The following is a 14,385-nucleotide window of genomic DNA, read 5'->3' as shown; positions in this document are numbered from 1 at the left end:
GTATGGTATTGCGCGTCTGCAGGGAAGTGACTGTGCAATACCGTACAACTAATATGCCAGTGCTGCAGGAAGCATCTGAGGAGAAAAGATGCCTCCTGACAGCGTCACAGATCTAAGTGCAGCGTCTGAAGATGCAGGATCGGATCACCATCCAGCATTGGCCATCTGAGTAAGGCAAAGCTTACTCAGATGGCCGTCTCCTGCCTGCTTGCGAGGCCAGGAAATCTGTGTCCTCCAAAACAGATCCTGGCCTCCGAATTCCAAGAAAACAGGGGCAACACACATCCATTCCAGGTAATGCAGGCTAACTATGCCTGGCTTCACCCCCAAACAGCCGCAGTATCTCAATCATGCTGCAGCTTAGGGGAACTGCGAGTGACTATACAAGGCCGTTTCAGCACATGCGCAGACCCACAACAATCAGAATAGTAAGCAAACCATTAAGCTTGCTGCTACTTTGAAGCAGGCTCACTGCAGGGCCGTTTCTTGGGGCAGGCGAGCAGTGCAACCGCACTGGGCGCCCGCCGCGGCACTAACTGTGGCTCCCTGCTTCCCCCTCCTATTTCTCCCCGAGTAACCCGTTCGCGGGCGGAGTTTCACGGAATGAAGCAGTTGCGTCATTACGTCACGACGCAACCCCGTCACTCCGCGAAACTCCCCCCCCCCCCCCCCCCCCCCGAGCGGAGTACAGAGGGGGATCCAAGTTAGGAAGAGGGAAAGGCCGGCGCGAGGAGCAACTGGTGAGGTAATCGCCTCTGTAAGTATTCTCTCTCTCTCTCTCTCAATGTGTAAAATGGGGACACCTGCCGTAATGAGTGAAATGGGGACTTTTGCCTGCCGTAGTGTGGGGATTTAATGTATCAAGGGCATTGCGGTGTGTGGCATAATATGGTGCAGGGGGCATTACTGTGTGGGGCTTAATATGGTAGAATTTTTTTTTCCTGTGGTGGTCATGATCTGTTGGAGCAGGGTCAAAAACTGGATTGAGAGGTAGTCTTTTCAGACGAGGCCATGCCCATTTAAATGAGGCCACACCCATTTAGATGAGGCCATGCCCCCTTTAAATCTCGCACTGGGAGCCAAATTGGCTAGAAACAGCCCTGGCTCACTGTTATGTGTTCTGCACCTTTTTTAAGAAGACTTGAATTGCTCCCATACCTTACGGCTATCGTGACAGTTCACAGCTGTTTGAGGGACAAGGATGTAGAGCAGCTTAGCTTTATTGCTGGACATCCCCCCATTGAGGATTGATCCCTCCCCATTTTACGTGCATGCCACCACAAAATAAAATTTGTCCTGATTAGCTTCTAGACAATGTTGGTATGTATGAGATCCTCAGAAAGTTGTCCAGTCGCTATGCATCTAGTTCTATTCATATTAAGCTCATGTGATCTTGGATGCACCAAGTAAATAAATCATTACTTCCCATTTCCAACTTTCATCGTGATTAACAGTTTCTGGAATACTGGGACTTCTAATTTGTATAATCAGTAATAATATCTAGATTTTAGACTATCTCTGTTCACTAGATATGCCTTATTGCAGTACCCTCGAACAGATCATTGGTTCTGTTCTGTGCCTCTACAGAGTACTGTAGCTCTATGATGGTTATTTTGTATTGTATTTTTACACACGTATGCACAAATAGCACAGAGTGGTTTCATATATTAGATATCTCATTGCCAGCAGTGGCTCCTACCTCTTTTGGGTATGGGGTTGCCACTACCCATGCCCGAAGAGGAGAAGGAGGCATGGAGACAGCCAGATCCCGGCATCTATGCAATGGATCTGGCAGGCGAAAGAACCAGCGCATGCGCACAAGTGGCGGTTTGATTGCTCATGCGCAAAACACTAGCTTCTATAGACTGCATTGGCTGCCCATAGAAGCCGGCTAGGGCTGACAATCAGGCAGGGAGGGAGTGGCTTCCCACTGTAAGCATGCTCTCTGCTAATCACAGCAGGGTGTGGCAGTCCCAGAAACTGCCTGTTCTGTGGTTAACTGGCAATAGCACTTCCAATATCAGGTCACTACCAGCCACAGTGAAGCCAGTGCAGTCACAGACTGCAACTCGCTCAGCTGAGCTCACTGAAGCTGCGGATTTTCTGGTGGGGCTGCAGTCCTGTAGGTAAAATCCGCCACTGCTTATTTTCCACCCTATGAGTATAAATTGAAAATGTAACATTGATGAATATTATTACAGGGCCGGAAAGGAGCGTAAGAAGTCCGACCGTGTGGTGCTGGACTGTCAGGAAAAGGCATACTGGCTGGTTCACCGACCACCTGTGAGTACAGTGTCAGACTTTCCTGAATGCTACACATAAAATGAACATTTATTCACCATTCTCATATACTCCGCTCTCATATATTGGGTTGTTTTAGCAGCATATCATTTATTTTTAACAGTAAACACTTTTTTTATTGAATAACGTGTTGCTTCCCATTGAAAGACATTAATGTAAACTGCTATGAATGAAAAAGAATTGAACAGTACCACTACAACCCAATGAATTTCGAGTTCCAGGCCATGTGGGAAGCAGGACGAACTCGGACGTTTTTTTTTTTAAAGGAGCAAGCATTTACAAGGCTAAACTATTGCCCTATTCAGCCAGCATCCTGCACGACCGCCGAACAAGTGATCACTTTAGTTTTGTTAGCTGTATAGACAAATGAGCAATAAAACAAATTGGTTACTATGTGCTACGTCATCTTTAATCCCTCCAGTATTCAAAGGATCATTAGAGTGTGTTTAATAATCTATTTCTTAGGACTGCAATCTCTCTAATTAAACAGCATTCATATCCCTATAGCACACACTACTGATGCCTAAAGGCCAGTACTGACGGGAGAGATGTGTGCTGAGCGGTCTTAACACAGACCGCTCAGCACACATCTCTCCCCCCGCTCAGCACAGCGCGATGTGTGCTGAGCAAGGGGGGGTGGACGGGGGGGCCGCTCACTTCACACAGCGCTGAAGTGAGCAACCCGGCCAATCTACCACCAGCGATAGCGACGCGCGGGGCCGCACATCGCTATCGCTGGAGGGCATACACACTACAGATCCGTGCTTAAAATCTAAGCAATCTACTCAGATTGCTTCCATTTTAAACACGGATCTCTCCGTGTGGCTCTCCCGTAAAAGTATAGGGAATGTGCTAAGAATTGCACAGATGTACAATGAAAATATGTTGTGCATACTAATGTAACAGCTTAATTACTTATTGTCCAGGCACATTGCTTCACTGATACAAGGTCATCAGTATAGATCTGCCCTGCAGCATGGTTATACAGAAGTGACTGGTTCTTCTCCAGCTAATCTCATTTTGTGTATAATCCTGTTTAAGAAAATAAAAATCATAGCTCATGGAATACCACTGTCAGAAGCTGTGTTAGGAAGTCTGTGCTGTCAAAACAGATACTTCCCCCGGTTCTGGAACACTAATAACATTAAAATAATATAGGTAAGTAGTTGTGCTCTATGCAGATTAGCTACCTTAAGTACAGCTGCCTTCTTAAATCTTAAGTAACATTTGGATGTTATTTAAAGTGTGAAAACACTGCCATTGCGTAACAATACAGCATTACTTACGTAATAAGTTCTGTATGTGAAATTAATGGCAGCGTGTTACTTAAATAGAAAATCAGCTCGGTACGTGTGCAAACTGAGTTACGTTCCCTTCAACCCAAGTGCTATGTCATAGCACTCAACAAGTAAGGCTGTGATGTCATGGTTGTGACTACCCCCATCTGCATTGTTGTGATTGCCTTCATCACTTGCCCTTTGCGCTACTTTGTATGGTGCGCCAAATGCCAACTAGCTCAGAGGGGAAATACATGGCTACTAGAGGTATATATTCCCTATAATTACAGGATGGTATATATGATTATGGGGAATATATAACTACGAGGGTGGTGACTGATAAATTAAGTAAAGCTGAGATGAAGGAATTAAAAGGTGTAACAGAGTAATGAGAAAGGCATTAGGATTGAAAAGCTTAAAAGGGTATGGGAATGATAATGATAGGGGATACCGGTGGTCAGAAGACCGAGACCGGCATCCCGATGCTTAGCATCCCGACAGGGGCCAGGTAAGTTTGCTTACCCTCCCCCCCTTTCCCACAGCCTAACTATTTCCCACAGCCTAACCCAAGCCTTCCAACTGCAGCCCAACCCTAACCTTTCCCGTAGGTGCTTAACTCTAACCCCGCCTCCATGCAGCCTGACTCTAACCCTTCCCTCCCTGCAGCCTAACCATAACCCTCCCCCCGCCGCCTAAACCTAACAAAACACACACACCCCGCCGCCTAAAGCTAGGATTCCCCGGCTTACTTACGTTTGGGATTTTGTCGGTATTATCACATAATAATAATAATGATAGTATAAAAGATGCTGATGGTTTGGAAAAAGGGTGTCTTTTCTACTGTCTCTCACTGAATGTGAGCTACCGGGAAAAAAAGTATGACAGTGTGAGTAGAACTGGCTTTGTATAGGCCAGCAGTATAGTGAGAGTAAAGCCATTCGCATGACATCTGAATGTCGGCATGTGAACTAGCGCCATACATACAAGCTATTGTACTGGCTTTTAATTGCAAACTCTGAACTTTAGAAGTTTGCATGGCTATCTTCGCTGTCATTGTATGTGGTAGTCAACAACAACAAAAAACAGATTGAAAAACTTAGACGATTTCAACAAAGTTCTTCCATCTTTTAATAATACATTTATTGGCCTGTATAACTGCATCCTGCAGTTTTTATTTAATACATTACTTCATCACACTGGCTTGCTATGTTTTTTTTTACAAAGGCCTTTGTTACATCTTTCAAGCAGATTTGTTTCATTTGTTGTCTTTGGATACAACACAGATCAGCTGCTCTGTGTGCAACGGAAAGAGTTTTGTTCTGAAACCACTTCCATATAATGTTTAAGGTCAACAAATGACTGCCTGTGTGAATAAAACAGGGAAATCAGCTGTAGGACATACAGTATAGAGACCATTAAAGTAATCTGAAGATGTATAAGCCATTCAATACATTTAGTGTAGCGATACATATCATTGGCACGCAATAACCCTAGCCTTCTATTTATTTCAGCCGGGAATTCTGGATGTGTTGGAATATGGGATGGACAGAGCCACTGACCCCAATGTTGTCAAGGTAAACAGGTGAGGCTGCAATCAGCTCTATATGTTATTTTTTGGAAAATGTAAGATACACCTGAAAGTGGTAGCAGTGATGCTGGGCTCCACATCGCTCATGGAAACAGGTTTATGCCTTGTGACCAGTGTGTGCTGAAACCCACGGTGTCCAGAAATGATGAGAATGGAAATATAGAAGCACATAACAGTACATAGAGAGGAGATGAATTTATCCATCTTTATGCACTTATATCATAGTGGGATCTTTATCTGCATTGAGGAAACACATTGATAGAGAAGGGTTGATGAGGGAAACTTGATGGTATACAAGCTTATTAAAGGAACTGCAGAATATTGGTGCTGGATGGCACAGGTTCATAATTCCGTTTGGAATTCATAAGTTATATGTTTCTTGAAGGCTATTGTCCAAAGATCTTTAAATCTAAAATAGAAGTCGCTTTATGTTATCCATAAATGTGTATTATTGTTTCTGATAGGTGTGTGGTTTATTATAAAGAGATTTTCCTATGGTTATCGGAGTTCCTTTCAGTTTATTGGCATTGTAGTTAGCCATTCGTAGCATGAAATGGCGGATAACATAGATGTTTAACGATGCATGTTTTAAGAGTGGCGCCATTTATTCTATTTAATGACTGCTATGCGCCGAAATGTCACATGACTGCTTTTTCCCTTGCTCACTAAGTCAGTATTGTTCAGTTGACGTGGTTATTTTGAGTATATTGCACTGCGCTTTTCCAGAAAACAAGCATATGTAAATGCACAATGGCAAAGTGGGACGCTTTATAAACTCACTGGGCAGATTCAATTATGTGAGGAAACCTCTGAAATGGGTCCCAGATGCTTGTGTGCATTAACTGCAGATTGTAGATTCTGGTGGCAGCCTAAGGAGGTCCAGACAGAATCTACTGTAATAGGAAAAAAAATGTGCAAGTAATTGAATCTGCCCTAATGGGTCCTATATTTTTAGAGGTGGAATGCGGATAGGAAGTGGTTGTGCATACGTGTGGGAGTACGCTTTTTTTGCTTGCACTTTTGTTTTCAGAGTGATCAACCCTGCATCAGTCCCTAATGCAGCCCATACATCTGTTGAGTGAATCCCAGATGCCAGTCCGATTCACTGATCGGTGGACTTTGATGTAGAGGTGGGCACAAATTACAGTGCAAACAAAAAGAGCGTATGCTAGCATGTATGCACATCCTTATTTTTATTTTTTTTACCCAATAGCAGGTGCGAAAAATACAACTCCTAATGGGAGATGCAAAATTGCTGCTCTGAATAAGATGCATTTGAAGTGTCCAGAAAGTCCATTTCAACTTATTCCATGCCAGAGACAAATGTATACTTGATTCAGAAGGCTTTCAATGCTTTTTTGTTTCTCCAGAATCCACAAATAAAACCTATTTTAGTAAATGCATGCTTACATAACCTGTAAACAGAGGACACCTTTCTGGCCTCGTCTCAGAAGTAAAATAGTTAATGGAAAAAAAAATCTGAAAATGTACGGGAATATGTGTAATTAGTGCTCAGCAATGACTGTCAAGAGCTTGTTTTATTTTCCTTGTCTGACAATGAATTACAAGCCAATGCTCAGCATTGATAAAAGATACAGTGACAGCGCTCAGATAAAAGATGGTGAATCACTGATAAAGCGCCCCTTGAGACCCTTGAATATGTCGGAGATCAGAGATTACTGGGGTCTGTCGGGATTGGTTACCATGGAAACGCAGTGTGTGAAATGAGACAGGTTAGAGGATTTTCTGCTGTCTAGGCCAGTAGCACGAGGCAGCAGCTGCATTTCTATGTGAAGCACGGCTTGCAACAGGTTAAATAACAAGGGTTAACAGGTTGAGTGAGTGATGTAGTTACACCAATACTAATATGCCTGAGAACACGTGTATGAGGACATATTCCAGCTGTGCTATCTGTTGTGTTTATGCCTCATGTATAACACGGCCACGATTCTGATTCTCATCAGCCAGGCTGATGATATATTAACCAGGTGGCTACTCTAATTACTTGGCGGTGTTCTGGCCAAGTAGAGGAATCTGTAAATGTTCATAAAAATGTAAACTAGGAATTTGTATACCATATTTTCTCAGTACTTATTTTACATGTAAAGAAGAATTTTTCTTGTCTTTTTATTCTTTAAGATTGCTTTTTCACGATTTCTTAAATTACTAAGCATCTGTATAGTCATTCAGTACTATATTCAGACAGGATAAATTGCTAGTCTAATAAGAAAATGTGAAATAATTACAATAAATCTTTTAGGAGTAAAAGACAAAACACAAACAAATGGACAAAATAATATTATGAACCATGGGCATAGCTATAGTAGGTGACACCTCCAAGTCCCCACCCTCCACCTGCACGCACTTACAACACTGCCCGCGGCCTCTCCTCTGTCTTTTTATTCCCACTGATGTTCCACACCTCCTCCCAACATCATTGATTGATTACTGAGAGACTGAACCTACCGGGACAGAGAAAGATTGGAGGGGGGTGGGTTGATGTAACAAACAGGGGTCTGTCAGCCTTTGAAGGTGATAAAGGGCCTGATTCAGATCTGATTGCAGCAGCAAATTTGTTATCTTATGGGCACAGCTACGATCATCTTCCCTGACATGCGGGGGGACGCCCAGCACAGGGCTAGTCCGCCCCTCATGTCATGATCAGAGGCGATCGCTAGGCAACGAAAGCTGCCTTGCACCCTGCGCAGTTCCGACCCAATCTCTGCGCTGTGACAAACTGCAGCGAGCGATCAGGTCAGAATGACTCCCCATGTGCACTGCAGGGGCGCAGATATAACATGTGCAGAGAGAGTTAGATTTGGGTGGGGTGAGTTCAAACTGAAATCTAAATTGCAGTGTAAAAATAAAGCAGCCAGTATTTACCCTGCACAGAAACAAAATAACCCACCCAAATCTTAACTCTCTCGGCACATGTTATATCTGCCACACCTGCAGTGCACATGGGCCCTCGTTCCGAGTTGTTCGCTTGTTAGTGTTTTTCGCAACGGAGCGATTAGTCGCAAACTGCGCATGCGCAATGTTCGCAGTTTGGTATTTTACTCACGGCTTAACAAAGAAATTTCTTCGTTCTGGTGATCCGAGTGTGATTGACAGGAAGTGGGTGTTTCTGGGCGGAAACTGGCCGTTTTATGGGTGTGTGCGAAAAAACGCTGCTGTTTCTGGGAAAAACGCGGGAGTGGCTGGAGAAACGGGGGAGTGTCTGGGCAACGCTGGGTGTGTTTGTGACGTCAAACCAGGAACGAAACTGACTGAACTGATCGCAGTGGCAGAGTAAGTCTCGAGTTACTCAGAAACTGCAATGAAATTTCTTTTCGCAATTCTGCGAATCTTTCGTTCGCAATTCTGCAAAGCTCAAATTCACTCCCAGTAGGCGGCGGCTTAGCGTGTGCAAAGCTGCTAAAAGCAGCTAGCGAGCGAACAACTCGGAATGAGGGCCATGGTTTTGTCCATTAGCTAACAAATTTGCTGCTGCGATCAGATCTGAATTAGGCCCAAAGTGGACGGAGATAAAGTACCAACCAACCAGCTCCTGTCATTTTTCAAACACAGCCTGTAACATGGTAGCTAGGAGCCGATTGGCTGGTACTTTATCTTTGTCCATTTATTACCCCGCCAAGGCTTAGTACATAGGGGGTCATTCCGAGTTGATCGCTCGCTAGCAGTTTTTAGCAGCCGTGCAAACGCTATGCCGCTGCCCACTGGGGAGTGTATTTTAGCTTAGCAGAAGTGCGAACGCATGTGCTGCCGAGCTCTGCAAAAACAGTTTGTGCAGTTTCAGAGTAGCTCTGAACCTACTCAGCGCTTGCGATCCCTTCAGCCTATTCGTGTCCAGATTTGACGTCACACACCTGCCCAGCGAACGCCCAGCCATGCCTGCGTTTTTTCAGACACGCCTGCATTTTTGCAAACACTCCCTGAAAACGGTCAGTTGCCACCCAGAAACGCCCCCTTCCTGTCAATCTTCTTGCGGCCGTCAGTGCGACTGAAAACTTTGCTACAATCTGTGCATAACCACAATGGGCTTTGCACCCGTAAGTCGCGCGTGCGCATTGCGGAGCATACGCATGCGCAGAAATGCCGATTTTTAGCCTGATCGCTGCGCTGCGAACAATAGCAGCTAGCGATCAACTCGGAATGACCCCCATAGATCCCATTGTCACATACACACTGGCTACAAGTTTACCCACTCACCCAAGTCTCATGCAAGAGCCATATCACTAGGCTGATGTAATAATGAAAAATAGCTTTCCTATATACCACAGTTAGGATGAGGGAGGCTATATAAATTTATGATTTTTTTTTTATTTTGTTCATTTTTAATACTATATACTGTAATAATCACCAGTCACTTAATCATTCCTGTTACCTAAGCAGGCATATAGTGCAAACATTAGATAATTTATGATTATAATGGCTAAGCTGCCAATTACCCAACACTAAATACTCAAGTATGTGTGTGGGGAGGCTGTGCAAACTTTGCTACGGGGCCCCCATAGTTGGCTGCTCATATGCAAAGTAAATAAGGCATGCTTGTCTATGTTAAGGTGGGTACACACTAGGTGATGTATTCACCTAGTGTGTTCCCTTCCCTGACTGGGCGGTCGTTGGTAGTGCATACACACTGAGCAATATGCAAGCGATATCGCTCAGTGACATCACACCACTTCCGTGCATGCAGCTTTTGGACGACAGTCCAAATTGAGCTGCATGCACGGCCGACAGCGAGGGTCGTTAATGATCCATGGGGCCGTGCATTGTTCATCGTTTGGCAGCGTACACACTAGTTGATATGGGAAACGACGCTGCTCATGAAGGGCAAAATGAGCAACGTTGTTTAATTTATCAGCAAGTGTGTATGCACCTTTAAACTGGACTTGTCTCAAGCTGCATACAACCCTAAAGCAGTAGTATTTATGTTGGCATACAAGTATGTTTGTTTGTTTGTTTGTGTGTGTGTATTACAGTAGCACAGGGGTGTGGCTTGCCAGAGTTAGTAGTAATTGCAGAAGTTCTGTTATCATATTTGCACATAATAAAATAATGTAATGAGTTGTCACATACAGTACATTACAGTAAATTCCTTGGATGGAAGTTTTCTTCTTTATTGTACAAATATAAAGAAGAGATAAGTAATGTGAATAGTCAGCTGCTGCTTGATATAATATGGCTGCAGCACTAATGAATCAAGTTCTGTTAAGGGGGGTACACACAGAGAGATCCATGCTTAATTTCTAAGCAATCTAGTCAGATTGCTTAGAAATTAAGCACGGATCTCTCCGTGTGTATGCCCATAGCGATTGCAATGCACGGCCCTGCGCGCCGCTAGCTGGGGAGAGATGTATGCTGAGCGGTTTGTGCTAGATCGCTCAGCACACATCTCCCCATGTGGCTTTAGCTGGAGAGGTGAATAAGCAGATAGAAGTGTTGTAGATAACCATGTTAATAGTTATCATTTTGTATCCTTGCACCAGCCGTCCAGTACCCTTGAGAGATAGGCTTCTTAAGGGGCATAGTATGCGTTCACATCTAATTACACACTTATTGTACTCAACTCACAGACATTCTACCTCTCCAAGCATAACAGGCTACAATATGGAAACATCTAGATATGTTTGCTCATACAGTACGTAGTAAGGAAATGTATACCACATAGTAAGACATATTAGGGTTATGAGTGGGGCAGGGAATCTGGAAGTCAGCTACATAAATGACATAACAATGGAGATTTTATTGTGGCGTTATCTAAACCTTGCCCACTTTATGCCCATTCATTTATGAAAGGTTGGACTGGAGGACAAATCCTTTGACCTCCACTATACCGCCAGAAAAGTGGTAGTAGACAACAGTACTGTGCTGCACTGATGAGTAGGAATACATTTAGAAGGTCGGCAAATCTCTGTACGTGTAGAGATGTCATTGGTGCTGATATTATCTATAAAATGCCACTGTATATGTCATTGGTACGGCCTCATCTAGGAAACTGTGGTCAATTCTGAAGGCCATATCTTCAAAAGGATATTAATACATTAGAGACTGTACAAAGAAGGGCAACTAAAATGGTGCATGGCCTACATCACAAAACATACCCAGAAAGACTAAAAAATCTCAATATGTATAGTTTGGAGCAGAGAAGGGAAAGGGAGACATGATAAAAACTTTCAAATATATCAAGGGTTTTTAACAAAGTCTAGGAGGTAAACACTCTTCATAAGAAGAGAAGTATTAGAACATGAGGACATGCACTGAGACTGGATGGGGGGCAGGTTCAAGGGAAATTTGAGGAAAAATTACTTCACAGAAAGGGTAGTGGACAAGTGGAATAGCCTCCCATCAGAGGTGGTAGAGGCTAAGAAAGTAGAACAATTTAAACATGCATGGGATAGGCATAAGGATAGCCTTACATAAAAATAAGGATCAAATTAGGTTGAGATGAAAATATGTAAAAAAATAAAATAAAAAAAAAGGGGGCAGTCTAGATGGGCCAAGTGGTTCTTATCTGCCGTCAAATTCTATGTTTCTGTGTAAGAATTCATAATTCACTTTGAAAGTTAGATTTTCTAATTTATATGTTGAAGTACACTACCTTCTTGTTGGGATACATCTGCTGTCTAGGATAACCAAGGTATACAGTCGGCAGGTACACTGTAGGCAGTGGCACATTTCCTCATTGTACAAGATAAATGCATTTAGGGGTCTATTTACTAAGCCTTGGATGGAGGTAGAGTCGCTGGAGATAAAGTACAAGCCAATCAGCTGACAGTTAGGAGCTGGTTGGCTGGTACTTTATCTCCAGTGACTTTACCTCAATCCATGGCTTAGTAAATGGACCCCTTAGTTATGTCCATCATAGTTATTGATTTAAAGTGATTTTATTCGCTGAAATCTTATCTTATACCTCCCTCCTGGCTCCTGATCTGTCACAGGACTTGCAGGAGGTGTGCATAGGGGGATCACTCAGACATCAGCCAGCAAAGCACGCAGGTCAGTGTTTTGTGATCAGTCTCCCAGCATAGACGATTGTCTGTTAGGGAGGATAGGGTGAAGGCACAGCTCAATATCAAAGGGGAAGGCACTTTATATTGTAGTTAAAAAAAGGCAGTGTTGGACTGGGGCATGAAGGGTCCACCAGGGTAATGTAGTGGTAGGGGCCCATGTTTAGGAGTGTGGCCAGTCTCCAGAGGGGGTGTGGCTAGCCCTCCACATTGGTTTGGCTAACCATTAGAGGGTGCATGGTCTGGGCCCCTTGATATATATATATATATATATATATATATAGATATAGATATAGATAGATATATATATATATATATATATATATATATAGTAAATACTGCTAGTGCATATATGACAATGTACCAGATCAATAACAGCAATACACTGTAGAGAATACACCATAGTCCTGTGCAGTATACGGTAGCATATGTACAATGTATAATTCAAGTGCACAGTCCGGAACCTGATCTCTAGAGGACCAATCTTAAAAAAGATAAGTAATTCCTTGTCAGGAAGGTATGGGTTTCATGTAGTCACATATCCCTGCAATATCTGTGAACCATGTTCTTAACATGTTCCGCATATATTGCATGTACTTCAAACAAATACCAGTTGCTGGGATGTGTAGTTTCACAGCAGCTGAAAAGTTGCAGGTAGTCAGCTTCTGTTATAAAGGGGTGTCTGGGATTCTTATACCCGCTATCTTCCGTAAGAGAATATCTGTACAGTTTCACACTGTGGGGCTGGATGAAAACCTATTTGCTAAGCTGAAGTATTTTCTTTAATTTCTGTGATGATTATTTTTCATCCTCTCTTGTCCGTTCTCTCTACAGACTCAGCTTTGAACATTATCTCTGGGAATCTCGTGTTGAGAATGCTGTCTGGGAGTTAGAGGAGAGGCTGCTTGTCAGATGATAACACATTCATCCTTCATTTCTCCAGCAATTAGGAGGAGAGAGATACTTAGCTTTTTATGTTTTTGTTGCAAATGGCTCCACTGAGCTGAGATCTCCCATTATTAACAAAATATTCCTCTGCTTAACACTCTCTATGCATTAACTGCATTACAGAGCAGACTCATATCTAGGCCTCTAGAGAGGCTGAGTACATCTTCTATGACATAAGTACAATATTTCTGGGAAAGCTGTCCACCATATTATGCAAATTCATTTATTTAATATAGAGCTGCTCAATATTCCTTTATTATTATTATTATTATTATTATTAATATCTTACAGCAGGGATGGGGAACCTTCGGCCCTCCAGCTGTTGTTAAACTACACATACCAGCATGCCTTGCTACAGTTTTGCTATTTGGCCATGCTAAAACTGTTGCAGGGCATGCTGGGATGTGTAGTTCAACAACAGCTGGAGGGCCGAAGGTTCCCCATCCCTGTCTTACAGTATGCAGAATACATACACTAAACTACACTCAGAAAACTAGAGTTAAATACTATATGCACAAAGCAGCCTGTACTAGTATATATGAAAGCTGCTGTAATATAGACTACAATGTAGTAGACTTGAACGCAAAAGCTCTATGCCAATAGCTCCAGAAAAGTATTAATGCAGATTTTTTAATCTGAAATTTCACATTCTGACATTAGCCTCTTCTAATTTAGGGCCTAATTCAGATCTGATCGCTGGGCTGCGTTTTTTGCTGCACTGCGATCAGATAGTCGCCGCCTACAGGGAGAGGGTATAAACTGTGTGTAAGTGTGCATTCGCTTTGGTAGCAGAGCTGCACAAAAATCAGTTTGTACAGTCTCTGCGCTGCCCAGTACTTACTCAGCCGCTGTGATGATCGGGGCCGGAGCTGACGTCAGACACCCTCCCTGAAAACGCCTGATCCCACCTGCATTTTTCCGGACACTCCTGTAAAACGGTCAGTTGCCACCCACAAACAGCCTCTTCCTGTCAATCTTCTTGCAAACGCCCATGCCTTCGAAATTTTTGCACCATCCCATTGCTAGGCACCGATGCCCGGTGCTGTTGTGTGACGTGCCTGCGCATTGCGGCTCACACGCATGTGCAGTTCAGATCTGATCGCACACTGTGCGAAAATGCACAGCAGCGATCAGATCTGAATTACCCCTTAGTGTACTTCACCATACCCTTACCGCAGCACCCATTAATGTTCCAGTGAGAATCCTAACATACAGTTCTCTACAGTGCAGAACCTACTGTAACATGCAGAGGGACCTC

General features: G+C 43.4%; 1 protein-coding gene across 3 annotated transcripts in view; it reads left to right on the top strand.

The window, feature by feature from the left end:
* The window catches only part of RGS9 (regulator of G protein signaling 9), a 353,468-nt gene that overhangs the window by 182,679 nt on the left and 156,404 nt on the right, over nucleotides 1–14,385 (top strand). For all 3 annotated transcript variants that reach the window (XM_063960843.1, XM_063960845.1, XM_063960844.1), the window contains 2 exons: nucleotides 2,202–2,283; nucleotides 5,090–5,152. In XM_063960843.1, the coding sequence (XP_063816913.1) occupies nucleotides 2,202–2,283; nucleotides 5,090–5,152 (145 nt within the window). The remainder of the gene's footprint in view (nucleotides 1–2,201; nucleotides 2,284–5,089; nucleotides 5,153–14,385) is intronic.

Source organism: Pseudophryne corroboree, chromosome 3 (assembly GCF_028390025.1).
Source record: "Pseudophryne corroboree isolate aPseCor3 chromosome 3, aPseCor3.hap2, whole genome shotgun sequence".
NCBI classification, from domain to species: Eukaryota; Metazoa; Chordata; class Amphibia; order Anura; family Myobatrachidae; genus Pseudophryne; species Pseudophryne corroboree.
The sequence above is the reverse complement of the archived record's forward strand: the minus strand, read 5'-3'. Positions and strand labels throughout refer to the sequence as shown.